General features: G+C 39.0%; 2 protein-coding genes and 2 long non-coding RNA genes across 5 annotated transcripts in view; 2 read left to right on the top strand and 2 right to left on the bottom strand.

The window, feature by feature from the left end:
* Positions 1 to 1,893: 1,893 nt before the first annotated feature.
* Positions 1,894 to 3,562, bottom strand: LOC146484168 (uncharacterized). The gene is made up of 2 exons (XR_014863691.1): positions 3,348 to 3,562; positions 1,894 to 2,060 (listed from the first exon to the last, which is right to left on the bottom strand). It is a non-coding gene; the product is annotated as an uncharacterized LOC146484168 (long non-coding RNA).
* A 330-nt stretch (positions 3,563 to 3,892) lies between these two features.
* Positions 3,893 to 20,779, top strand: LOC146484167 (uncharacterized). Its single transcript, XM_085105469.1, has 8 exons — positions 3,893 to 4,121; positions 10,225 to 10,335; positions 12,818 to 12,952; positions 13,457 to 13,654; positions 17,581 to 17,880; positions 18,523 to 18,569; positions 19,612 to 19,762; positions 20,280 to 20,779. The coding sequence occupies exons 1-8, from the start codon at positions 4,074 to 4,076 to the stop codon at positions 20,484 to 20,486; spliced, it is 1,197 nt and encodes a 398-aa protein (XP_084961595.1). The 5' UTR covers positions 3,893 to 4,073; the 3' UTR covers positions 20,487 to 20,779.
* Positions 20,780 to 23,099: 2,320 nt separating this feature from the next.
* Positions 23,100 to 26,323, top strand: part of LOC146484165 (uncharacterized) — a 16,521-nt gene continuing 13,297 nt past the window's right edge. For both annotated transcript variants that reach the window (XR_014863737.1, XR_014863736.1), the window contains exon 1: positions 23,100 to 23,360. This is a non-coding gene — a long non-coding RNA (uncharacterized LOC146484165). The remainder of the gene's footprint in view (positions 23,361 to 26,323) is intronic.
* LOC146484166 (uncharacterized) overlaps positions 24,731 to 26,323 on the bottom strand; it is a 3,347-nt gene continuing 1,754 nt past the window's right edge. The window contains exon 1 of the mRNA XM_085105498.1: positions 24,731 to 26,323. This exon is cut by the window's right edge and continues 1,754 nt beyond it. Coding sequence (XP_084961624.1) covers positions 24,731 to 26,323 — 1,593 coding nt within the window.

Genomic DNA, 26,323 nt, shown 5'->3' with positions numbered 1-26,323 from the left:
TCTAATAGTACTAATAATTTATTGATGATTTAACCTTTTAGGATAAAAAAAAAATGGACAGGCACAACACCAACTGGGCCAAACAAGGAAAAGGCCACCAATTTAGACAGTTGCTCAAGCTCAGCTGGAAGTAATATATTCTAACCATACTCCTGAATAACTGATATTTTCAAAATAATCTGATCACCAGTACATTCTGTGTGAATATTCATTTTTAATTATTAGTGTCTATTAATAAAAAATGAACAAAAGCTAATGCTGTTTTCAAGTGACTAATTAGATAATAGGTGCAGTTCTCAATTTTATGTTCCAGATTTAAGTATACAATGTAGCCTATCCACTGAGTGTCTCCAATATATTTTATGTAATTAGTTTATGCCCTTTAGGGGTAGATGCTAAATAAAAATAGTAATAACAATAAATTTTAGCTGCAAAGTTTTCAGGAATCAATATAAGCCGAAAAAACATTTACTAGTGAGTTAATGACATTGAGTTGGCAGAACTAGGGAACCCTATAGCATTTTGGAACCCTTCCCATAATGCTACTTATACATAGCTATTACGATATTGGTCAGGATATATCATCATCATCATCATTATCATTGATGAGGTTCTTAGCAGCCGACCACATGCAGCATCTTTTTAATAGCTCCGAGGAGGTGCTGAACATGTGGAGATTAGAAAGTATAATTTATTGAATTCTAGGCAAAACAATTATTTTTCCTTTTGTACTTTGAAACAGTGACTGGGAAGGGGGGGGGGGGGGAGGGAGGGGGCTTGAGAGTGTATTACATTGTTCATTGCCCTTTTAGAGTGCATTATTTGCGGGAAATAGGAAAAATGCTGACAGTGTATCAACCTTTTTGCAATAAATATTATTATTGCTTGTAGCTTTGAACATTATAGACGTCTATATCTGTATTAGAACAGATAATTAAACCGCATGTTTATTGGACCTGTGACTTTGATCAGTGTTGGATATTGGGGCCATATAACTCCAAAATATAACTTTACAACAATACTAATGTATACTATCCCACTGGAATCTGATAGCCAGGTTAACAGGTAATATTCTTGCTGGATATCTTTTACATCAAACTTTTCACGAGTCATCTCTTATTATTCATGCAGGCTATCAGATTTTTTTGTTATTTCTTTTTTTCTGCTTATCATTCGAACTTGTAAATAAAAAAGATACATCCCTGTGAATGTATGAAACATATTTTTGAACTGCGGATGAAAGATTAAATAGAAGAAAGTTGCATAAATAACTGTGAAGGTCTTTCTTCTATTTAAAATTGATACAATAATTGCTTCATATTTATCAACACCAAAAAATTCCCCACCAAAATGTTTTCTAACCAAATAAATCTGCCAAAAAAATTAAACCTACGCCAGCCAAACATCCAACTGAAAATCCCTAACTTCAAACCCACAAAAGCTTTCATACCTCAGCAACAAATATAACTGAGTACCCTCCCTGGGGGTGGGAAGAATATGGGACTTAAATTATGTTTTGGTTAATGGCTTAAGTCAGAAGCTGATTGTGTGGCAGATTTGAGCCCTCAAATTACAAAGTGAGCATGGAACCATATAATTTTCTGACACAGGAACCAGACTGTACGTATGCCAAAAATGTTGCTACTTGGTCATTTCAAGGTGGCCACTTAACTTTTCACATTCTCATGTTGTTTCACTAGCAAAAATAGTCAGTTTTACTTTCATGAAGTCCTATATTACAAGGAAAAGAAAGTATTGAAATACTTTAAAAGAATTAGCACTTCCAATATATACAAGTATGTCTAACCTTATGCAACATTTAGCAAAAATTGAGTTTAATTATCACATGTAAAGGATTTGTTTTTAATGATTAATGAGTGACGGCACTGCCAGTGCAGTTTTCAAGCTCATTTAATTCTCCCAATTACTCATGTATATACATTTTTCTTAATTACATTTTTCATTAAAATTCAATTAAGTTGTTCACACTCAGTCTTCTTCCATCAGTTGTTCCCCTGCTCCTGATGTTCTCAGTTAGCCCTCTTCTGTCAGTTGAACCCCTGTGGATGAAAAAGAATTTTCAATAAAAATTATCTTGAAAAATAATTATTCAATAACAATTTAAAAAAATTATTCAAGTTATTGTTCACAAAATTGTTCAAGTTTTTATTCAATAATTCAAATTAAAAAAAAATATTCAAGGTTCTATTCCAAAAAAATTCAAATTATTCCTCCAAATAAATCCAATTGATGCCAATTACATGTAATTGCTAATGGTTTCCAAAAAACTACTCCACCAAATTTCAAATGAAAATGTAATTTTATATAAAGAAATTAATTCAATCTAGCAATCCCACACCATAAGAATTCTCGATCAACATATACTCTGGAGGCTATCCTTTTACGCCGCTGTTCCCATTCATGCCATACCTCCAACTGTCTTGGTGCTTATTCATGGTGGTTTAACTCTATTGTCTATGTGTTGTTCAGTCACAACTGTGGCTGTTCAGTCATTCTTTAAATTACTGAGGGACTGTCGTTTCTGTTTGTTTGCTTTTCCATCTGATGGATGGTGTTAGTGCATGTTCAACTGTCCGTTTGGTACGTCTAAGAGTGGGCCTCATGCCCGAAAATATCTTGTGCAGCTGTTCTTGTCTGTACCATGCTGCCACTCAGTTTGGCTTGCTTATGTCTGCCTGTTCAGTTGCTGTTGTGGCTGCTCATTCATTCATTCATTCATTCATTCATTCATTCAATACATTATTTGGGCAGTTCAGTTGTATGTCTGTTTTCCATGGCCCAAAGAATATTTTCATATGTTTTTTATTTACTCCCACCCCCCCTACCCTACCCTACCCTTGCCCTCAGTTATTTTATTTACTTTGGTTTGTTTGTTTGTCCTGTGAACTCCTATGTTACACTAGGTCATTAACACAAATTCCTGTCTTTTTGTAGTTGAAAATGACACCTCCATCACTTTCGTTTTTTTTTCCCGAATTTATGAAGTGTTTATTTACAGTACTGAGTGGGTTCAGTTTCAGTTCGGCCGGTATTTTGGTAGTAAATGCAGCATGCAGCTAATTCGGTAATTCACATACTGTACTTTTCGGACGATCGGAAGCAGTTTCTACGTAAAAAAAGCCATCTTAGATCTCAAACAAAAACAATCTAAGGGCCACGTACGTACGGGCAGGCATATGAAATGCTTTACGGCGCAAAATTGCAAGTCCTCCCGGGATAACCGAAATTCGAAACCACCTGAGCAAACTACAGTACCTCTGGTTTTTACCGACTGAAACCAACTGGATTAGGAGTTTGTTCTAGTTCTAAAATTGCAAAATATTTACCTGTGTTTTCGCGGACAGCGGACTGCTTCTCGTACTGTATGGTGTCTCTCGAAAGGTTTCCTCCAGTAACTCGTCAACAAGCGAATTTATTACTTCCCTGGATAACCAGTATCTTTCTATTATTTCTCTTTCTTCTATTTTGTCTAAAATCAATCGTTCTTGGTAAGTACGCGACCGACAAACCGGGACTTAAATGACCGCCTCCGGCGGCCATCTTGTTTTCTTGCAACAAAATTGTTGCTTCCCGTAAACTTTACGGGCACTTTACGGGAGGACATGACCTCCCGTAAATTACCGGGCAACTTACCGGGCAACTTACCGGGATCGTAAATAACGGGAGTTTCGAGAAACACCCGTAAACTTATCGGGGGCTTACCGGGCAACTTACCGGGCCCGATAAGTTACCGGGACTTTCGAGAAACGGGCCCCAGGCCTCTCCCGTTGCATTGTCGAGTCTCTCAGAACGATATTAGGGACTGGCAACTACTGTGTAACCACATTTGGCGCCATATGGCAAACGTCGGCTGTTTTGGTTGAAGTTGGTCGAGTTTTGAGACTTTTTCTTACGCTTCACGAATCCAAAGCGGTGATTTAAAGATAGTGGCTGGAAGAGATGATTCTGTGCTCGACATTGACTCAGGAAAAGGTGAAAATAATGGAGAATTTCGATTTGCTGACGAAGATGATTTTCCCCTACTGAAGACACAGACGAAGCAATTATGGACGATGTGGTTTGTGAATGAATACGAAAATACATGTATATGTGACAGTGAGGTAAGAACTTTATTAAAATCCTGTTAAATAATACATGTTACCTTGTGGCTGTGTGAGCATTATATGAGCTTATATGAACATTTTCATCTGATTTATTCGGCCTTCTAAATTCTAATTTTGAATTTCAAATAGCAATTAAACAGGTAATCTGAGTTGCATTCTCCAAAAATATAAGTCTTAATGCTTGCCTTGATATTTACCATCTTTCTCGGAGATTAATTAATATATTAGAGGTGACTGATTTTGCAAGAGAAATCAAAAGGTGATTTTTTTGTGCATGGCTACACTGTAAGTGATTTCAAAGTACTATAAAATTTGCATAATTGTACAAAGTATGACTATACAATAACAATAACAATAACAATAACAATTATTTATTATTGAAGAAAACACTTAACAAATTGTTGCTCACAATTAGTTGGGTTATTTTGAGGTGGGCAACATTTGTAAATGTTTACAACACTTAATAAGTAAATAAAAAAGAAATGACGATAACACTTTTAAAACACTTTTGTCACTGCCAGGAAAGATTAGATTTCCTATCCAAGTTTCAAAAGCTGCAATTCTTCACTTGTGAATTTTCATGTTGGCAAATTATATCCAGTTTTCGAAAGAAAAGGCTGCATGGCCTTTGCAGATTTAACAATGAAAAGAGAAAGCCTTTAGGAAGATTCAACAGCTTAAATGTGTGACAGTTGCACTAACTCATGTAAATTCACAATCACAACAAAATAATTTATTTAGTGTTCAGACCATGTGAGGACTCTGAATACCAGGTTGATATAATTATCTAGTCACGTCTGACTTGGCTGTCCATGGTGAAATCTAATTTGGCATGTTTGATTGTAAATTTGTACCATTTTTGACTCATGAATGCAGGCATGTGCAAGAGCGAGTTATTGCGATCTGGGGATTTTCACTTGGTGGGCGGGTTGTTAACTTTCATGAATGCACAGTAAATGAGTTATCATAATGTAGGGAAATTTTACTCGGACATTGGTCCGAAAATTTTCCAATTTTGAGATGTTGAAAACGGTGAATCAAAAGAGGAACTTCTAAGGAATGGTTAACAGCTTTAACAGGGGAAAATCATGCATTAACGGCAAAGTCATTTTTCTTCGATTTGTGGTTTTATCAACCTGATGAGCAGGTGGATCTCAAATCAACTTTTAATCTGCGGACTTTGGTAACGTTCAAGTGCTTCTAGGAATATAACACACAAATAATATTATTACAGGTTCTAATGTGAGTTTGTACTGAAATACTATTCTAATAGACTGATTTTTCATTTTCCGAACAGTTCTTGCAAAATGTTTGAAAAACATGCTCTGATAAATTCGCTTCAAAATTGACTTCAAATCGCTTGCAAGGTGTCTCGCGGCAAAAATTATACACTTTTGCTCTTAGGGCTACAATGCATAACAAGTTAAGACCTATCTGAGTAAATTTTTGTTTATTAAGGAAAGCTTTTTGTATATTTCCTATTTTTATTGAGGAAACTTGGCAACTTGGAATAATGTTGTGTAAACAAGGGCAGCACTAAAAGCCAGAATCAGGAAAACAGTAACTGGAAAGGAAAATCTGGAATCCGGAATCGGAAACTACAATATGAAAATAAAACATTTAATGCTAGTGAAAAAGTGAATGTTTAGTTCAAAGTAACGTTCTCGTCAAATGTAAATTTGATATTTTTCGATAGGTGACACCAGAGAATAAAACTAATTAATTTAGTCATTATTTCCTGCCAATGAAAAGTAAGTGTTTCTCACGGGTTAAAAACTGATCGCCCATGAACTTAAGAAAACTAATTTCATAGTCTATAAGTCACCTCTATGTTTTGCTTTGAAACTCTATTAAGACTCTATCAAAACAAGTTGAAGCGGGGTGTCCGGAAAATAGACGAAACAAAAGAGGCAGAAGATATGCATTCACGCAACTAACCACCTCTTAATTGGAAAGTCCGCCATCTGTGCGGTGTGAAGCAATTAATGTTGTCTCCGAGTCACCTCTATGTTGTCTCTCTCTGTCCCATAGGACATTGCTTCCTTTATAAAGAGTCCTTTCATTTATGCCAACAAGTGATATGAGTTTTTTATTCTGTATTTTTTACCCCAAGTCATGTATTTCGCCATTAAATATTCCTAACCGTATTCATTATAGTTTCTGATTCTGGATTCCGGATTCCGGTTTCTGTTTTCTGGATTATGGCTTTTATAATTTTAGTGCTGCCCTGTAAACAAACACGTGTCCTCGCAAGCAAATTCACCCAAGTTACGCGAGAATGGAATTTCATCTAACATTTTGAAACTTTTAGACCTTTACATGTATTTTGTTTAGTAAATTGTATTCATTGATTAGACATTCTAACTATTCTAGACTAACAGGGTGCTGTTTCTTTACGACTTGCAAGTTGTGTAAATACTAATGTTTATTTATTACCAATATGCATTGCTAATTTGTTGAATTGCTGGACTAACAAGTACCACATTACCACTATCCTCTTCCGCATTCACGAGTTGGCTCACAGTTGATTTTTTATAGATCTATTCTTTTTGTTCCCTATGGCCTAATCATAATTAATGTCCTTGATTTATTGAATAATGTGCTCTGTTCAGTCAAGCCCTCAACCTGGAAATGACTCACAGGCCCAGTCACTTGGAAGCATGCATGTGGGGCTTATTAAGAAGCATGCTGGTTGTCTTTTTCTTCTGCTATTCTCTACATGTATAAAGAAATGTGTTCTATTCAAAGATAAAGAAAAAAAATGAAATTATTCTTATGATCACCTGTACTGGGTTTTTAACTAACTGCGAGCCAGTGAGGGATGCAAGCCGAGAAAACTTGTTTTATAAGTCTCATGAGTTGAGTTATCAGTCAGGTATTTTTTTATTTTACTTATTTATTTGACTTCGCCTTCAAACTTAAGACTGTAAACAGAACATAACAACATGAAACAGAAAATAAACGATTACTGGGTTAAGGCAGGGTGACCACAACAGCTAGCGCCAATTACTGTGGGCCCAAAGCACTGAAAATAGCAATTAAGGTTAAGCACTCAATTGAACATGTAGGGTTAAGTGCTGACAACTTTGATTAAGGTTAAGCACTCATTGTATTGATTGGAGTTTAAAGCATTGACTGTAGTGATAAGCATTAGCTAACAATTAAAATAATAATGTATTTCTCTATATATGTAAGTTTAGGTTTGCCATTGCCTTGACCCACAGTTCACACGCCTTGTATATTTGTAAAACTCAACTGGACTTAAGTCTGGGATGTCCTTATGGGTACCTTCCTTTTCTTGTTTACGGCATCACCTTTAATAAAAGAGCAAGTGCTATCAGACCACAATAATTATTATGAGATTACATCACAAAGACAAGTAATGGCTTTAAGAGATAAAGCTTTGTTTAGAAGAGTACAATCATGTAAGTGCATTTTGATCAAATGCTGTGGCAAAAAGACAGTCTTGGCAAGAGGGTTGGTAGTAGGAAGAATTTATTGGCGGAAATTTCCAACCTCTTTTGCAGGGTCTCTCCTCTTCACGTCCCAGGGAGCGAGAGAGGGGAGACCCTGGTTGGGGCTGGTCACGTGTCTCCCAGAGAAAAATTAGACCCAGGGAGGAGTCCTTCACTTGCTATGTTTTGTCAAGATTTATTGTCCACTCCGAAACAAGACTTCCGCTTTGCTGTGCGAAGCCCACGCGAAAACTCATTCAACTGGCTATGTTTTTCAGTAGTCTTAATTTTGCGAGCCATTGTAGCATTAATCTGAAAGCTTAACAAAGTCCGTTGTCTCGAAGCGCTGTACTTTGGAAAATCACTGTGTATACATGACAAAATTAACCGTGGACAAACAGCGCCTTCCCCTTCAATTCATGGAGTTGTAATCGTGGTTTATTCTAGCTTTGAATGTGCTGATGAAAGATCAGATCTGAAGAACTAAGGAAGGAAACTTGAAAGGAATTGGGTCTATGTCTAACCGTTCTGAAAGGACATTCTGCAGCAATTCCGCTGCTAACAGAGCGTTTCTTTCTGGAAAATATTTTAGCATAAGCGCAGTCGTTCGGTATTTAGCGTCGTTGTTTTGTTTACGTCCCCTTTTCTCTCGGGACGTAAACAAACCAACGATGCAAAATACTAGAGACGCGAACGACCACGCACATGCTAAAAGATTTGCAAGAAAGAAACGCTCTGTTAGCAGGGTTGCAACAACAAACAATACACAGGAAACAGCACATAAGCAGAACACTTTCGGAAGGAGGATGTACGGTATAACAACATGTAGATGGTAAATATTTCACGGATCTTTTTAATGAACAAAGAAAACACTTTTGAAATACCGTAATCGTTGTAAAACAATAACGAAATAACCTTTGTTCCAGTTGATGGTGTTAATTTAGTCTGCGGCTACAATGGCTCCGAGATACATTTCCGGTCACGTTTGATTCTTTCCTGGCCGTCAAATGCGGCGCGGAGGATGACTCCTCGATGCACCGCTTGACCTTAACAATGCCTGACTTTCAGAGATCATGGACTTGACCACTCTAAAAGTAGATGTGGCAAAAATTCACTTTGTGGAAGTGTGTGGCCATAAAGCTCCTCGGCTACCACCAGAAGTAGTCGATTCCCTTTGCTGTAAAGATTTCACCAATGACTTGTATCTCCAACTGCTTTACAATGTCGATAGCAGCTCACATTCACAGATTCCCTCACTTTATATACCTTTTTAGGGGTTTCTGAATGACCACTTGACATGACCTTTGAAACACACGCGAATCGCAAGTTGACTTGACTGGGGCATGTTTTCCCATCTCCGGTACACTTAGTATAGGCAAACTGACACTCAACCACCCCTCTCTCCAGTCATTTATTTGTAATCTCCCAGATTCTGGGAGACACGTGACCAGCCCCAACCACGGTCTCTCCTCTCTCGCTCCCTGGGACATGAAGAGGAGAGGCCCTGGGAACGAGGTTGGGAAATTTCATGCCTTGGGAAAAATAAAGAGGTCTAGGAAAAAATGCTCAAAGCATATATTCAAGCTAATTATTGTTCTTGAATATTCAGACCTTAAAGTTTTGTGCCATTCTTACATGTACTATTAATAATTGTAATAGTTTACATGTACTTCAAATCAGTGTTTGATTTTAACTAGTCCAGTAGCTCATCTAATTAAATGTCTTTTTTCAGACTCCCAGATGGCTGTAAGGAGTATAGGACTTTCTAAACCAGTGAGTAGGATACATATTGGGCATGTATATACATGTACATACTTGTACTTTTGTCTAAAAACATTGACTACATTACTTGCAATCGGACGTTAAAATTTCGGTTGTTTAATTTTCGGATCCTTTTTCCCTCATTTCAGACAATTTTCGGACAAACATTTCAGACACTGCGCTGAAACATGCCCAAAGTAAATTTACGACTAAAAAACATGAATTAGACTGAAATAAAATCTTTGAAAATTATAGTTTTACTGTATCTTCAAGGTTTTACAGCCGGATACACCAACGAGAAAATAACACAAACCCAATCAAGCTTATGACTCAAGCAGTGTCTCAAATGCTTACCTTTCCAGTGATTAAAAGAACGACTGAGCAAAGCCGCCTAATCCGAATTCTAAACATATCATGTACATTGGCTTTGAATATGTGATGCTGTCGCCCAGAAAGTACTTTTAAAGTTTTATACTATACTGTAAAAATTTCGGACGCTTTAAATTTCGGGCGCTTAAAAATTTCGGACGGTTTTATTTTCGGACACTTTTTTTGTCCGAAATTAAAATCGTCCGAAATTTTTTGCAAGTAATGTACTATCAAACTGTTTCTGACAATGCACTTGGGTAACCTCAGCAAGCTTCATTGATAATATACTGCATAAATTACATGTATGTAAACTGCTGAAAATCCCGGCAGCTTTATAATAATATTAATACTAACAGTGAAGAGAACTTTAACTCAGTGTTTTTAATAACTGTATTTAATATTCATTAATTAGATCATGTGAAGTATTTGTGTTTGAAAATGTCTTAGGTTATTTCTTTGACCAATCGCAATACTGGCTGTAAGTATTGATATTTAATTTACATTATTATTACCAGGAGGAAATTCAAGTTCAGATTGCAGTTTTTGCATCAAGGGCAGTTGCTGGACAAGTGTGGTACCTGCGGATTGTGATAATGAGACATGATCAAGATGATGCTACCTTTAAGGTAATTTTGTGCTTCCTGTTGGACTCATGGTTTGACTAATTGTCTTATAACCAGAGGATTGAAGAGTCAGTGGTCACATCTAGATTCAGTATTGTGTTGTCGTGTTGCTTCCTTTTCACTTCACATTTAGTTTTTCTCTTCCTTAGTGAAGAATACTTCAGTTGATTTGCAGCTCAAAGTGTTTTGTTACCCCGGCAATGTTCAGTTTTAAAACAGCTGGTCCTACATGTAGTTGTTCAAAGGGTGGATAATTTTATCCACTGGATAGTTCTGGCAGATACTGTAAAATGTGTGCAAGATTTTCATGATAGTCCTACATGTATAATTTGTGAATAGTCTTAGAGTAGAAGCATATGTCAAATTTAAGAATGGGATTGCGTGGAAAACTTTGCAAAACAATTGGTTGGAGTATATTTGCTCTGCTGGATAGCAACTTATCCAGTGGATAAAGTTATCCGTTCTTTGAACAACTGGGGCCAGGGCAGTAAATCCTGTGTTTAAGACTAGCATGCCATCTATTGTGATTTAAAGCACAAAATATTGCATTCTTGACTCCTGAATTGGGGGGCCCACTAAACATTGTGTGGTTATTGTAAGTTATAACGACGAATTTATGGTTTAGGACTGCTGTTGATGTGCAAGGTAGTTAAGCTGAGAGGAAGTGTAAACTTGTATGGTAACCCCTGTTTTCGAATTGGTAGACTTATAAAGTTCTTTGAACAACTAGGGCCAGGGCTGTAAATCCTGTGCTTAATACTAGCATGCCATCTATTGTGATTTAAAGCACAAGATATTGCATTCTTGACTCCTGAACAGGGTTTGAGCTAGGAATTGATCACTGGGGGACAATTTGTCCCCTTGGCTAAAATTTTGGGGGACATTTTTATTTTTAGGGGGACAGATAAATTAATTTTTATTCAACAGTTTTTTTACATTGATACAGGCAAGCCAACAAAAACTTTTTTTTTAGCTGATCCTTGTAATACAAGAACAGTGATCAACACAAACAAGAAAAGTTAAGTTATTAGTGTCAATACTTTTTTTTCTCGACATATTTAAACAGAGGATCAATGACTATACTTTATACTTCAAAACATTTCACAGCAGAATCTCGTCTCGGCATCCCCTTGTAAACTTCAATTCCTTTCTTAATTACTGGCAGACGTACATGTACTAATTCTTCTGTTGGTTCTAGCCCAAACATCAAAGTCCCTAACCCTAGTTTGTCAATGTTAGACTTCAGAACAGTAGCAATAGCATCTTGCATACCTTCCGCACTTTGATGAGAATGATAGGTAGCATTTCCTCCCACTCGAAGATTCTTAACACTTTCGAGGCCAACTTCATCCAGAAAATTGAGTAGTGAGTCATATTTGACTGTGGTTACGTCCTCTTTGGCCAGCCAGTAGAGGGCTCTCATTGCTCTGAGGATGGCTTGCGATTGTTCTCTAAGAGCATGGCGCTGTGTGTTGCTGAATGTATCCCTCATAGCTTCTTCATTGACAGCATCCTCATGCTCTTAACAGTCTTTATGTCTTTGCAGAGTTGAGGTTCTAAAATTTGTACACCCTTCTGCCGATACAAAGGGGTTGTCTTCTTAGATTTCCGACAAAAATAGCAGAACATCGCCTCCTTTTCATAGTGCAACCATGTGTGATCTCACAACCAACTTTTCTGGAAAGTTCGTGATTTTCTCGGTTTCCTTTGATCCTCATCCGATTCTTCCTGATTAATTCACTGTTCTTCTTCTGTATCATTTTTCTGATTCAGTCTGGCTTCGATTTGTAGCGAAAAAGCTTTCTATTGTGAAATGTGACTTGAGAATGAACTTTGAAGGAACAACGTGCGGTAAAATATACTTTCCACGTTCTGTTTAACTTGCAATCTCTGGGATCCCTTCGTGTCTGCTTCCGTTCGAGTTTTTTCCCTTAATTTTGAAGGAGACAAATTGTCCCCTTGGCCGTTTTTTTTTAAGGGACAATTTCAATTGCAGTGTGGGATTGGCGCAATGGCGCGGCCCGGCTCAAACCCTGCCTGAATTGGGGGGCCCACTAAACATTGTGTGGTTATTGTAAGTTTAAAGAAGAATTTGTGGTTTAGGACTGCTGTTGATGTTTCAAGCTAATAAGCCGATAGGAAGTATAAACGTGTATGGTAACCCCTGTTTTCGAATTGGTAGACTAATTAATAAAGTGCTTTTATTGATGAAAATTTAAGTTCTATCCATGGCCGTGGAACAATTCTTTTAGTGCGTTTTAGTCATTCTTTTAAAAATCTCTGATCAATGGGCACATACAGGACTTCACTTTTACAACATGGTAGGAAATCAAGGCAATTAATTAACAAACTGTGTAAAATTTTACAGATGAAGTATAGAATCTTGAAGTTAAAACTATGAAATTGATTAGAAGGAAAAGAAAATTTCGAGAGTGGGAGACTTCAATACATTAATTTGACCTGATATTCTGGTCATTTTTTATAGACTGTGAAGGATCGAGAAATTGCCAGCAAGTATCACTTGTTACAGACTTTCCCATTCAGTATCTCCTCAGACATTGCCATCTCACTGAAACATCAATGCCCTGAACATTTTAAACTTACGACTGAAAATTACCAAGTGAGTTAAATAGAATTGTGTATGTAGTCACATGTACTAACTTATATTGTTATTATTTTTAACTTTTTGTATCATTTCTAACGTTGGTGTGATGTCTAATGACCTAACGAACAAAACTGAATGTAATTGTAAACTAATGTAAATTTGCTGCAGGGTGTACAGTCAAAATATTGCATCACATAGTCATACTCTTTAGAGTTATGTTGCACCTGAGGGTGTTGGCCAGGAATGAAACAATCTTTGCCTGATGGTCACCGTGGTCAAATACTCAGCAACAGAAAATGTAGAAAATTACTTGAAGAAAAAAATTCAACTTGCTTTTGCCCTTTCACTCTACTCTGAAGCATATAAGCCACAGCAGCCCACTGACGGTTCGTTTCTGCAGCCAAGACTCTTGTGGGAAACAACAACAATGATGTTTATTAACAAATAACAGCTGGTGATAGGTAGATTTTGACTGATTTTCAAAATTAGTTACTGTATTTCCTACATTTCTATCAACAGGAGGTTGACTATACCATCATTCAAAATCTCTTGCATGGTTTTTGGTTTGTGATTGAGTTCCATTTGGAACACTTGGGCAGTGAAGCCGACCAGTTTGTGGGTAATGTGTGTGTGGAACCCAAAAATTTCCCTTTGGATGTAGAATGTCCAATAAACAAGAAATTCAATCTTGGCATCTCAGAAGAGTTTGAGTTGAAGGTAAGTTATTGGTAAAAGTGATTGATGAGTGATGTGAATGGCTGTATTTCATTTTAGAGGTGTAGGGCCATAGTGTTTAGGGTAATTTTGAAGAAGAGCTCCCCAAACCGACTGTCGACCGACAATCGGCCAACAGTCGGCCGACAAACGGCCAACAGTCGGCCGACAAACGGCCAACAGTCGGCCGACAAGCGACCAACAGTCGGTCGACAAACGACCAACAGTCGGCCGACAGTTTATCAACAGATTGTCGACCGACTGTTGGCCGTTTCTCGGCCGACTGTCGGTCGACTGTTGGTGATCTGTCGGTGAGTTGTCGGTAGGATTTAGGTTGAAAATACATTAAAATAAATGCATTATCAAAGAAATAAAAGGAATTGGATTAGATTCGCTTAATTTACTTGTGTTTCTGCTTGTGTGTGATCGTTGCTGGGACGCCATATTGTATTTTTGACGTAACTCTTTACTAATACCCAATCCCCCTCATTTGTCGTTATTAGTCATTTTATTGTTGGTCATTTACTTTCGCAAACTTGGTGGCTCCTAAAAGAGCCGTTTTGTTGTTTTGGTGGCTCCTAAAAGAGCCGTTTTGTAGTTTTACTCGTAGAAACGCTCATCAAACTTGAGTGGCAACAGCTTCCCCTCTCTTCGCATGTTGGCCATCACGGGTATGTACCGCCTGAGGCGCCTCCTGCAGACGAGTTCAACTGGCGGAAAGTTTATCCAGGCGATCACTTCGATAACCTGTTAGCTGACATTGCCCAGTTCCATCCTCCCAACTAAGTTCGCTTAGTTAAACAACAAACGGCTCCTTTAGGAGCCACCAAATAAAATAAAGTCTTTGACCAACAAATCATCCTGTCATGTGTTGTAGCTTTTAATTAATGGCTTTCTCTTATGCACATTAAATGATACTACGATAATTGAATTTCAGACAACAAAAATCTCAGACAACAGTTGTCCCCAACATAAAAATCCTACGCAAATATATTATACTGTTTTTGTTTTATATTTTGAAGCGCTCTGTAAAAAGAGGGAAGGCGCAAATATGTAAACACACCACCATCTTGGTTTTTGCACGTGATCGTTAGGATCATCATTCTAATGTTAATTATTTTCGTTAAATGCTTTACAATATAATAGCATGCGCGCGTGTTTTCTGAGAGGTAAGTTTTGTATTGTCTAAAAGTTTACAACTTGGTCACTTTGGAACATTAATGTTTCATCTCGTTTTTATCAGTATTATCATAATCTGAACTCAAATGTAATGGTTCGGTCGTTTTCTGGGCAGACTAAACCTTTCACTCAAAGCCAGTAGTCTGAGTGACACCATGCCACCGCAACCTGTTACAAGAGAGTGATGAAAATGTCAACGTTAGTAAAGACAAACTTTATGTGGACATACATGACACACTTACAAACAGAAGAGCGCAAAGCATTATAGGGCGATTCCAAAACGCTTTTAACTATGCTTAATGATGAGAAATTGAGTGAAGTTTTAGAGGGAAGAGTGGATAATTTCAAAGAAAATTATTTCGAAATGGACATTTCTCTTATTCGATTCTCTTTAACTACTGAATGTATGTATATTTTTAATTTTACAGCTTATTTTGATCGAGTAATACGGAACAGTGTTTTGTTTGTAACAAAACGTAAGCTTAGATACCATAAACTAAGTTCGGTTCGTGGACTGTTCAGGTAGAATTATAATCTCACTTATATTGTACGGTGGAATTGATCTGTCGGTAGCCTGTCGGTAGTCTGTTGGTAAACTGTCGGTTAGCTGTCGGTCCACTGTCGGCCGACAATTTACCGACAGTCGGTTTGGGGAGCTCTTCTTCAAAATTACCGTGTTTAGTGTGTTGGTCAGTGGTTCAAGGCTGAGCATCTGCTGATCTGAAGTCTTCTAAGACCAGAAACTGAATTTTGGAAAAATTGAAATCCAGAGGTCCCTGGTTTAAAGTCCTGCTCTGGATGTTAGCTGGAGTTGTTCCTCAGTAGCTCCAAGTTTAACTCATTTGCCAGGCTTGTAAATAACCAGCTGATGGACCTGCCTCCTTCCAGTTGGGATTTGTTGATCATGTTATTGTTCAATTAAATTTAGATCATTATTTCTTTGTGAACGTTTAATGCTCAGCCTCACTGGAGCACTTGTGCTATAATCACAATCTGCTACCCAGAGTCCTCAGGCTTTTTGGTCAGCAGGTGGGTACCAGGAGAGACTCTGGGGACATCGAAAAAATTCAAATTTTTTGATTGTCTTTTTTCCTTAACGGTTTCCATTGTTTTACCGCAGAAATCCTGCGGTAATAAAATTCGATGTCCCCAGAGTCTCTCCTGGTGACTAACCGCTTGCCAAAGAGCCTGAGGACTCTGGGTACGATGATTGCTATAATCACTGCTGAGGGTAATTAATACAGTTTATTACTGTTGTTGTTGTTGTTGTTATTATTATTATTGTTATTATTATTATTATTTTAACAGCACTATTTTACACTGCTAAAAAGAAAAAGAAGAATTAAAACCAAACATTTTAGATTGATCAAGCTATCTTCAGGGTAAAAAGACTGTCCGTTACATGCACATTTTACAGTATGTGCTTCAGGTGATTCCTTATGGGAACAGTTTAGCTATCGTAAGAATGGACTTGTTTGTTCACACTGGGGCTCCAATTTGTTGGATCATTCAGCCTTCAATTATTCTACGCTTGTGAAAAGATTTCGCCCTACAAAGGATTCACTAACTAACTGAATGGGTTGGATTCTCACGTACATGTAGAACTGGAGTTGGTGGTTTCAAATCTTGGTGTAAGCACCAACAAGGGTCTTTAACCCATTTCAGTCTTACAGTACATGTAGAACTGTTTTCTTTGCCATTTTGTATGTGTGATGTACCATTTAAAAGGTCTTCATGAGTGAAATTTGTTTCTCATGTCAAGATAACTGAAGGAAGTCAGGTCTTTGACAGAAATACATGTAGTTCCAAACGTCCAAATGAAAAATTACAAAATTTTCCTGATCGTTTCATGGGATAGATCTACCCCCAAATTGTAGCTTAATTTGCAGTTTTTAATGCATAGAAAGTTCTGTCCAGGAGATATTGTCAGAGTCTGTAAGTGCATCAAATTGAAACATTTGAAAAATTGTAGAAGTGGTAAACCACATCATAGATACCAGGGGGTACTATTTTTTTCTTTAACCCTCTCCCGCCCAAAAGTGCCATATGGCACAAGACGCAGTAATGAGCACAATATTTGGTCAATTTGTGTGAAATTTGCACAACCAAAAGATCTTGGAAAGATCTACAAATTGAAGGCATAAAATCATGCCCCCCTCCTATATGAGACTTTATTTACCACCCCTCAAACTTTTGGATTTTCTTTTCCTTTGTACGTTAAGGGTCCAGCTGATATCTGACAACAAGCAATGCACTGAGAGCTGTACATTAAGCTATAGTTTAGGGGGATACCCAGTATATACAACGAATAGGGAAATTTTCAATGTTTTTCTTCTTTCATTTTTGAGTTTTCTCACTCTAATATGTGACCTCCTCCATCTCTGTTGGTGTGATTTATAGCACACCCCAGAAAATACCTTTTAAATGGTATATGACATGTGGTCTCCCAGTTCATAGTTAGCAATTTAGAAAATTTGACATTTCCCTCGGGCGGGAAAGGCTAGTGGGTTACCGGCAGGAAAGGGTTAACCCTATAAGTTGTTTGTCATGCCAACCGCAGGGGATGCGTCTCCCATCATGCCAAACAATGTGGTCGTGTTTTTGTTTTGTCTGCTTATTTATTGAACGTGGAATGGTAATATTGATGGTTGATATCCCTTTTGACACTAAGCCAATTAAAACCCTGTAATTACATTATCCAATGATCCAGTTTTTAATAATGATTATTATACAATGTGGTATTTCCTTAGCAGACTGATTCATCATCTCCTCGGAGCTGTGACCCTGCTGACTGGGATCCCCTTGAGTCTGGTATGCCCAGCAGGAAGGACACCACACTGTCCAGTGCAAGCAGTGGGGTCAGCAGTGGCTCCCCACTCAGCCACTCTCCTGCTGCCAGCCGATCATCAAACTCCAGTTTGTCACCTAGGCAACAGTCCCCTGTGGAGTGGCAACATGGTGTCATCTGGGGAAACTTTGTAGATGGCAACAATGCTCTGCCCCCACCCCCAGACACTGCACTAATATGGGGACCTTACCATGAAAACGAGGTACATGTAGGCTTGTTTGTAGAAAATTAGTCCTTAAGAAGCGCCTAGGTGGCTAAATGGAGCTTTTACAGTGCATAACACAATAACATTGACATTGCTGAAACAGATGTTATTTTCTGGTTTGTAAAACTCAAATCACTTGAACTGATGACCCAAAATCCCAGAAAATGGCATCTTCGCAAAGTGTTGAATTTAAAAATTTCCCTTAGTGCGGATGTGTGGGGAGGGTGTTTCGAGACATCCCTATGGGCTAACACATTAATCTTTTAGTGCTCAAAACTGGTGGTTGTTTTGTGTCCTGATCAACATACTACATTGCTGATTATGGCTGCCAGTTGCACTTTCTTATGGAGAATTTATCACTGCTTTTTTGAGCCCAAACAAATATTACCAGTTTTCCCTGTTGTTAACCCATTAGTATAACATGCCATGTATGGCTATTTTAGTCCTTAGCATGACCAAGTTTGACTGTACACAACTGTATGTGTTTTAACTTCATCAATAAGACATAATGGCCTTTGCTTTGTTTTTGACTGATTGTCAATTACTTCTGAGTTATCGCCTTAACTACAAAATGAAATTCAGTAAACCTGTAGTGAAGCAATCAAGTAATATTTTATGATTCTGTTTGTCTCCATTTAGGTTTGCAAGCTCTGGCCACCATATGTTGACTTGGATGACTTTTCCAGGTAGGAAAAAGGTCCTCTTAGTAGTATGGCGGTATTGTTGTGTGATTCCAAAAAAACACTTAAATTAGATGGGTGCTTATTGTGTCATGTGGTACATGTACCATTCATTCCTCTTCAATGCTTCCTTGAATTCTTGTGTATTCCAGCCGTCTCATCTCGCAACATTAGGGACCTTCACATCAGAGTAAGAGTACGAGATTGAGTACAAGTATGACTTTCAAATTTCAGACTAATCACATTCCCCAGAACTGTTACTAATTCCGGTAGTTCACTAGCACATAAGGAGGTCCAAGAAACAAGATTAATGGGACATATGGTTATTTGAACCACACAAACTAGATTTCAAAAGTCGTAGGTGTAGTAAAATCGGAAGGTCCCTATTCTCTATCAGGAGAAAGTGACCAGAATTTCTTCTGCAGTGTGCAATACGCATTTTAAGGTTAATTTGATTTGAAGATGTACATGTTCACATTAGCTTGTACATGTATAGAACAGAAATGCTTAGGCCTTTTTCTCTCATTGAGGTTGTTTGTAAAATCCTTCAATTTGGGTGAATTTGCTGAATATCACAAATCGAACATTTCATGCTAGTCAGTACTGCTCAGCACTTTATAGTTTTGTCCACAGAAACTACCTTGAAGCATATAACACAAAGTGCTCAATAGCAATAACTTTACAACAGCACAAGTTACCCTCTTCAAGTTAACTGCGGTAGCTCATATAGGATGGGATAAATGAATGAATGAATGAATGAATGAATAATTAAACAAATGGGAATTTCAGGGGAAATGCTGAGAGTGGCTATTCTGTCCATTGTTTCCTGATCTAATTGGAATCTGAAAACGTTGGTCTTTATGAAGGGCGGAAAACCCTAGGAGCAAGGGAAACAACTAGCAACAAACTCAACCCACATATGGTGTCAACTCTGGGAATCAAACCCGAGCCACACTGGTGGAAGGCGAGTGTTCTCACCATTGGGCCATCCATGTCCCCCCTTTATGTTACCTGCAAAAGGTGCTAAGTGCTTGTTTATATTTGTTAGGAAAGAAGGCCAAATAAATAAAAATGAGCAGTATGCTCAGACTCTTCAGGAGTTGGAGCGTGGAAGCCCCCCAGATGCAATACTTGGTAGTGAGCTGTTACAGACGCGTGAGACTGGAGACCAAGGGAATGAGCAGAGCTGGTTGGCACAGGTAAGATGGTTGACTGCTACATGTTCAAAAACTGCTTGTTTTATGCTTCATTTTCCGGTGGTGAAAACATCAATTTAAAATGTCAGAGTGGTGTTTCTAGTCTGCTATGTCTTCATCCCTATCTGAACAACTATTGATACACTTTAGTACTGCTTGATTCAAATGAATAGTCATGATCATAAGGGCTTCCTCCAGGGGATCCAAAGTTAGAAGCATTGTGTACAGCATAATGAAAAGGGTCTCAGGACAGTCCTGCTCAGTAGCTTTCATCTCAGTCACAGTGGTCACACTTCAGGGACTCATTCAAAAACTCAAAAGTAAGAACCACCGTGTACAGGTTGATAAACATCAATGTTAGTTTTTGATCTCACTGCCCGCGTTGGTTTTGACGATTTTCAGTTCGGTTTGACAGTTGACTGTCTGCTTCGAGTCTTGATTCGCGACTCGATCCTGCATTCGCATGCGATTCTCGACTCTATCCTTTATACTCGATACTCATGCGATCCATTTCTTACAGGACGCCTCCCATCACGGCCTTACTATTGACAGCCTCGAGAGCCAAGCTGAGAAAAAGAAGAAAACGAAGGAGGAACACAGGCGGCTGCTTCAGGAGCGTAGAAGCCTCCTGCAGCAGCAGGATAGGGAAAAACAGGAAAGAGATGATCGCAAACTTGCCGAGGAACTGGCCTACAATGACCTCAAGGCTGCCGGGTTTGTTTCCTGACCCCAGGTGCATTATGAAGCCATACCCCAGTGTGATCTCCCGGGGGCCCCCATGAGGCTGGGGGGCTTCAGTAGCCAGGCTGGAAGTGACATCTCTGGAGAGCTCGATGCATTCAGCGGGCTAAGCAGCTTCCGTGGGTCTTGGGCGTCCCCATTGGCTAATAATGATGAGGTCATCGATGCATCAAAGATGACATCAGGCAATGGGGACATTTGGGTGCAGGAGTAAAGTGACGACACCACTGTTCATTAAGCAGTCTTTTGTGTAACTGATTATTGGTCAAAGCGTGTTTCTGTGTCGTTTCGTTTCGTGACAAAGGAAAGAACCTCGCGAAGGAGACCAGCAGTAGTATTCAATTTTGTAGGCGAAATATTTATGACTCTTAACTGACTTAAGGCATTCCTTTGTTCTTTCAAGAATTATTAGCAATCCCGTGACTAACGTGGTTTTATATATATCGTGATAAAATTGTTGTGATTTGACCACTTGACAATTTTTCGTGTCGTATTTAAGAATGGATGTGTTTCGTTTTTTTAGATTGAATTGGAATATTAAGCGAACAAGGCTGTAAAATAGAATTGTGAAGTTATATTTTTGGCTAGGTCAGCGATAAACTCAAACAATGCTTAGTTGTGTTAAATGTAATTATGGTGATTTAATCAAGTCACTTGTATTGCATTTTCGTTAGGAACGTTATTCAAGGTTGTCCAATTTTTGGTTTTGCTTTACGATATTATCGCTTTGTTTTTTTTTTTTTTTGATGTTTTTGTATTCGTGTTTGTCACTGTTTCAAGTAAATTCAATGTTTGTTTGTTGATGTTTGTTTTTTTTTCGGTGAAATTTAATTTTGTTAGAAATAGGTTTTTAGCTTTATTCAATAGTTTACAAGAAAACATAATTTTTACTCAGGGTATATGCAACTCCTTGTCGAAAAGACCAATTATTTTGTATCTCTACGTAGAATACAATTGGTTTCTATTGGAGCATTTAGGCCAGAACAATCTTCCATCTAAAAATTAAGTGACCCGCAATGCTCAAATGTGTGTTCATATTTCATCATCAGCGGTTTGAATTTGTTTAATCTTTAAGAAAAATATCTGAGTGCTGGCGTATATAAATGTCTCCGGTCTTTTCTGTGTGTATGAAGGGAGCGGGTTTTTTTTAATTCTAAAAGGCGATTTATCAGCGATATTTAGCCGATAAAAATATGTTTAAAATATTACAATCTACAGAGGTGAATAGATCGAGAAATTTTGGCGCCAAAAAAAGACTTGGCGCCACATGCCACTTTTCGCGGCATTCTGTATTTGGGCAACTCGTCATTTGCTTTTCGGCGTTGGCTTTCATTTATCCGCAGGGAAGAGTGAGTGGTTGTTGTTTTGCAACACAAGTCAATCTACGAGTGCGTTTGTCCCAATGAATGATTGAAAGCCAAACGACCTTGAAGCAGTGGATCTGTTGCGTGATTATATCCTTGATTTTAGTGCGTTAGATAATGAAGACGACTGGAAATAGAACACTGAAAAAAAAAAAAAAACGAAAACTCACGTTGTCATATCAGTATATTTTATTGTACAATAATTTGTATCTTGTAACTCCCAGTAAGAGGTTAATAAAAATTGTGAATAAATTGTATCACTGTTTGAACAATTCTGTGATTTTTTTGTCGCTTATCCCCCGGACTATAGGTGATAGGCAGGTTCAAAGTCATTAGACCTAGAGGGGTTTGAATGTTCATCGATTCGTATCTCCACATTTCTCCTGGTTTCCCCGATGTAATCAACACTGCCAGAACAGTCCTCTTTTTAGACCACATGTGATCTGTGAATGTTTTTGTCTTTAAGGTTGAGGACGATGAAAATGTCTTTGAAACCCGTGTTATTGTATAATAGTTTTGCTTCACTTCCTTTTTGGTTTGGGTTAATCTTTTAACTTTGTAGCCTTGTAAAATAGTTTTGTAATAAGGAAGTGGATATTATTATTATTATTATTATTACTATTATTATTATTATTATTATTACTGTTATTATTATTATTATTATTATTATTACTGTTATTATTATTATTATTATTATTATTATTATTATTATTATTATTAATGATGTATTATTCTAGAAAGTGACACGGACATACATGTACTCGCAAAAAAAAGAAGAAATTCGAGTGCTCCTATCAGGAGTCAAACCCAAGGCCTTTCAATTACTAGTTCGGATGCTCTACTACTGACGTACAGGAGATTTGTTTTGTTTTTGTTTTTCATTCATTTTATTTTATTTACCACACGTTCGACTTACCGCAATACCGCAAACCCCAATGTCCCCCTCCGATCGACTTGCGCGAATTTCACTGCAGTTGCACGGTGAAGAAATCATTGGTCTGAATCTTGTCAGATGTGACTCCTCTGCCTTTCTGCGCCCTATGCACAAAGTTTTACAAACTAATCACCATCTTTTCGTCTGGATCTGCTAATTGTACATTGCATTTCCGGTCAGCGAATGTTTTCTATTGTTTTGCGATAAGCCGCTGCCTGTTTGAATTTGGTAATTGTAACTATCATGAAATGGAAATGCGGGCTCATATATAAGTCACAGGAACCGCGATCTTCATCACAGTTTAGCGGGAACGAGACGAATAAGCGCGCCCTTTCGAAATAGTGATCGATCCTGCCATGAAAAGAAAACCGTAAGATGCACAACAGCAGGAAAAAAGGAGAGGATTTCTAAGGTCTGCAAACAAAGGGATACCAGAGAAATGCAAAGACAATTTTTAAAAGAGAGAGGGACGCATTCTTCTGCTAAGGAATTGGCGCGTGTTTATTATGTGAAATGGAAGGCATTGCATCGAGACAAATAAAGGGCCATGGACAGAACCAAGGTAAGGCCCGCTTATTTAAACGAAGGAGACTTAAGTTACAACAGAAGAGCGTTTGGTTAGAAAGTCACAATATTTAATCCAAGCCTGGCAAAAAGTCGACTAACATGATCATGCAGTGTACATCGCCAAGGTAATTGTCCAGGGGGTAAGCGTCATAACATTAGGGACCTTCAGATTTTACTACGAGTACGAGATTGAGTACGAGTACGATTTTTCAAATCTAGTTTGCGTGGTTCAAATAACTGCTTGTCGCACCAATCTTGTTTCTTAGGCCTCCTTATGCGCTGATAAACAAAGGGAATTAGTGAGAGTTCTGGGGACGTTACTAGTCTGAAATTTGACAGTCGCACTCGAACTCAATCTCGTACTCGTGCTCTGATCTGAAGGTCGCTACTGATAGTGGAGGAGTGCGGTCATGAGTGCGGTCCTTAAAATTGCATCAATCCACTGACTCATTTTCAGAACAGAAGGTATCAGGGGCACCCAAAGACAATTTTATCTCAGATCCTTTGAAACGTTATTTCAGGCGATCTGGAGTGGCTTTAAAGCTCTACAGGTTCATTTTAGGCAGCGCTATAATATTTTTATCTGTTCGTTCATTCTAGGGGAACTTGAGTCTTTTCGAAATTAGAAGGACATTTTTCGCATTTCCCGAAAACCTTAGGTCTTATTTCCTTTCCAAAAATCTTAGCTGACCTTTTTTCGGTACCCCCGAAAACAACATTTTTATCAATCCTAAAACACAAGGCCTTAAATTTCCCATATCACGAAAGTTCGTGGTGAAAATTCCCTTTAGAAAATTGTAGGGGATTAAGGACCTTCCAAACAGATAATTTACCGAAACGATCCGTTGGGTGCCCCTGAGGTATGAAGCTACGAGATGCAGTTTCCCTTTATTCAAGAGTTGAGTTCAGCACGGAGCAGCTAAAAAATTTGCAGATCCTATGCCAGCAGTTTTTCCATATCTTTTACTTGTTTCTCGATGGCATCAATCCAACTATCTGGACAGTTGGAGTTGCAATTCCATATCACACATCACAGTTAAAGGAGAAGCTGGGTTATGGCCAAGGATTAAATTCGATGCAAGGGAGAGAAGCGAAACATGTTAAACTTGCCTGCTATGTGCAGAATACATGTAATGTCAAGAAATCGTCAAGGTGGGGGACTGTGTTTTGGCATGAATTTGTCAGCATGGTGTGGTTACGAGAGGGGGATCCCTACAGCATCACCTATCACAGTGAGAATAAGAATTCAAGTGATTCGTACATCCCAAAAAGATTGAAAGACAACGAGTTCTGCCATTGTGGTCGGTCAAAACTAGGTGCAAATGATGAGGGCTGCCCAATTTGCATGAGTGACATCATGCTTGCTTATGCCTCTGGATTCCTCGAGGAACATAGGGCCGCAACGACACTCCTCCAACGCACTCGGTTTTGGCTCGTCCTCTTCAGTTCGGCCCACGACATTCCGGTAGACTTCGTCTCGGCTTCAATGCTTCTCCGCCAGGTCTGCTTCGGGCGACCAACTTTGCGCTTCCCCTGTGGATTCCAGTCTAAAGCCTGTCTGGTGATGTTGGTTTCAGGCTTCCGCAAAGTATGGCCAATCCAGCTCCATTTTCTCTTCTTGATTTCAGTCTCCATTGGGGTCTGATTTGTTGTTGCCCACAGCTGTTCGTTGGAGATAGTCTCTGGCCATCTGATGTTGAGGATGTTTCTGAGGCATCTGTTGGTAAAAGTCTGAAGTTTGTGGGTGCTGGTCTTGGTCACTCTCCACGTTTCTGAGCCATAAAGCAGGACTGACTTCACGTTGGTGTTGAAAATGCGGATCTTGTTGCGGAGTGAGAGGGCTGTTGATCTCCAGATTGGTCTCAAGGTGTTGAAGGCGTGTCTGGCTTTGTTGATTCGGCACTTGATGTCTTCGTCTGTCCCCCCGTCTTTACTCACGACGCTGCCCAGGTAAACAAACTTGTCAACTTCTTTGATGTTCTCTTGGTTTAGCTGTAGTGGATCTTGCTGCTTGTTGTTCACTCTCATGGCCTCAGTCTTTCCAATGTTGATTTGGAGTCCAGTCTTTACTGCTTCTTCTGCCACACGACAGAGCTTCTCTTGTGCGTCTTGATGCCTATGGGAGAGAAGGCTGATGTCGTCTGCGAAGTCCAAGTCCTCCAGCTGTCTAGTAAAAGTCCACTGGATACCTGTCCTCCGGCCTGCTGTAGACTGTCGCATAACCCAGTCAACCACCATCAGGAAAATCGTCGGTGAGAGTAGACAACCCTGACGTACGCCGGTATGCACGGTGAATGGTTCCGTCAGTTTCCCGTCGTGGATCACTTGACAGGTGGCGTCTTCGTACATCTGCTGTATGATGGTGACAAACTTTGGTGGAAATCCATAATGGTACATCAGTTTCCAGATGACGTCTCGATTAACACTGTCAAACGCCTTCTGGAAGTCCACGAAAACTGTGTACAGGGGGGTCTGCCACTCCAGGGACTGTTCGATGATGATCCGTGAGGTTGCGATGTGGTCCGTGCATGAGCGGTTTTGTCGAAATCCTGCCTGTTCGTCCCGGAGTTTCTTGTCTAAGGCGGTTTTCAGTCTCTCTAGGATGATTCTGCTCAGTACTTTGCCCGGTATAGAAAGCAGCATAATTCCCCTCCAGTTGTTGCATTGTGAGAGGTCCCCTTTCTTTGGTAGCTTCACTAGGTGTCCTCGTTTCCAGTCCTCTGGAACTTGTTCCTCTTCCCAGATCTTGGTGAGTAGGGGGTGCAGCATGTCGGTTGAGGTCTGGACGTCAGCCTTGAGGGCTTCAGGTGGTATTCCGTCCGGTCCTGCTGCCTTGCCTGACTTGAGGGACTTGATGGCCTTGGTGATCTCTGTCTTGCTGGGAGGGTTGGTGTTGATGTCTAGGAGCTCAGTTGCTGGTGGGATGTCTGGTGGGGTGGGTGGTGCTGGTCTGTTGAG

This window comes from Pavona decussata, unplaced genomic scaffold, assembly GCF_977016875.1.
Source record: "Pavona decussata unplaced genomic scaffold, jaPavDecu1.1 SCAFFOLD_37, whole genome shotgun sequence".
NCBI classification, from domain to species: domain Eukaryota; kingdom Metazoa; phylum Cnidaria; class Anthozoa; order Scleractinia; family Agariciidae; genus Pavona; species Pavona decussata.
This window is presented reverse-complemented; position numbering and strand designations above follow the sequence as displayed.

Coding starts and splice junctions, on each gene's coding strand:
- LOC146484167 (XM_085105469.1), top strand. CDS start 4,074: ATGTGGTTTGTGAATGAATACGAAAATACATGTATATGTGACAGTGAG. Junction 17,881..18,522: donor GACCTTACCATGAAAACGAG/GTACATGTAGGC, acceptor GTCTCCATTTAG/GTTTGCAAGCTCTGGCCACC. Junction 18,570..19,611: donor GACTTGGATGACTTTTCCAG/GTAGGAAAAAGG, acceptor TATATTTGTTAG/GAAAGAAGGCCAAATAAATA.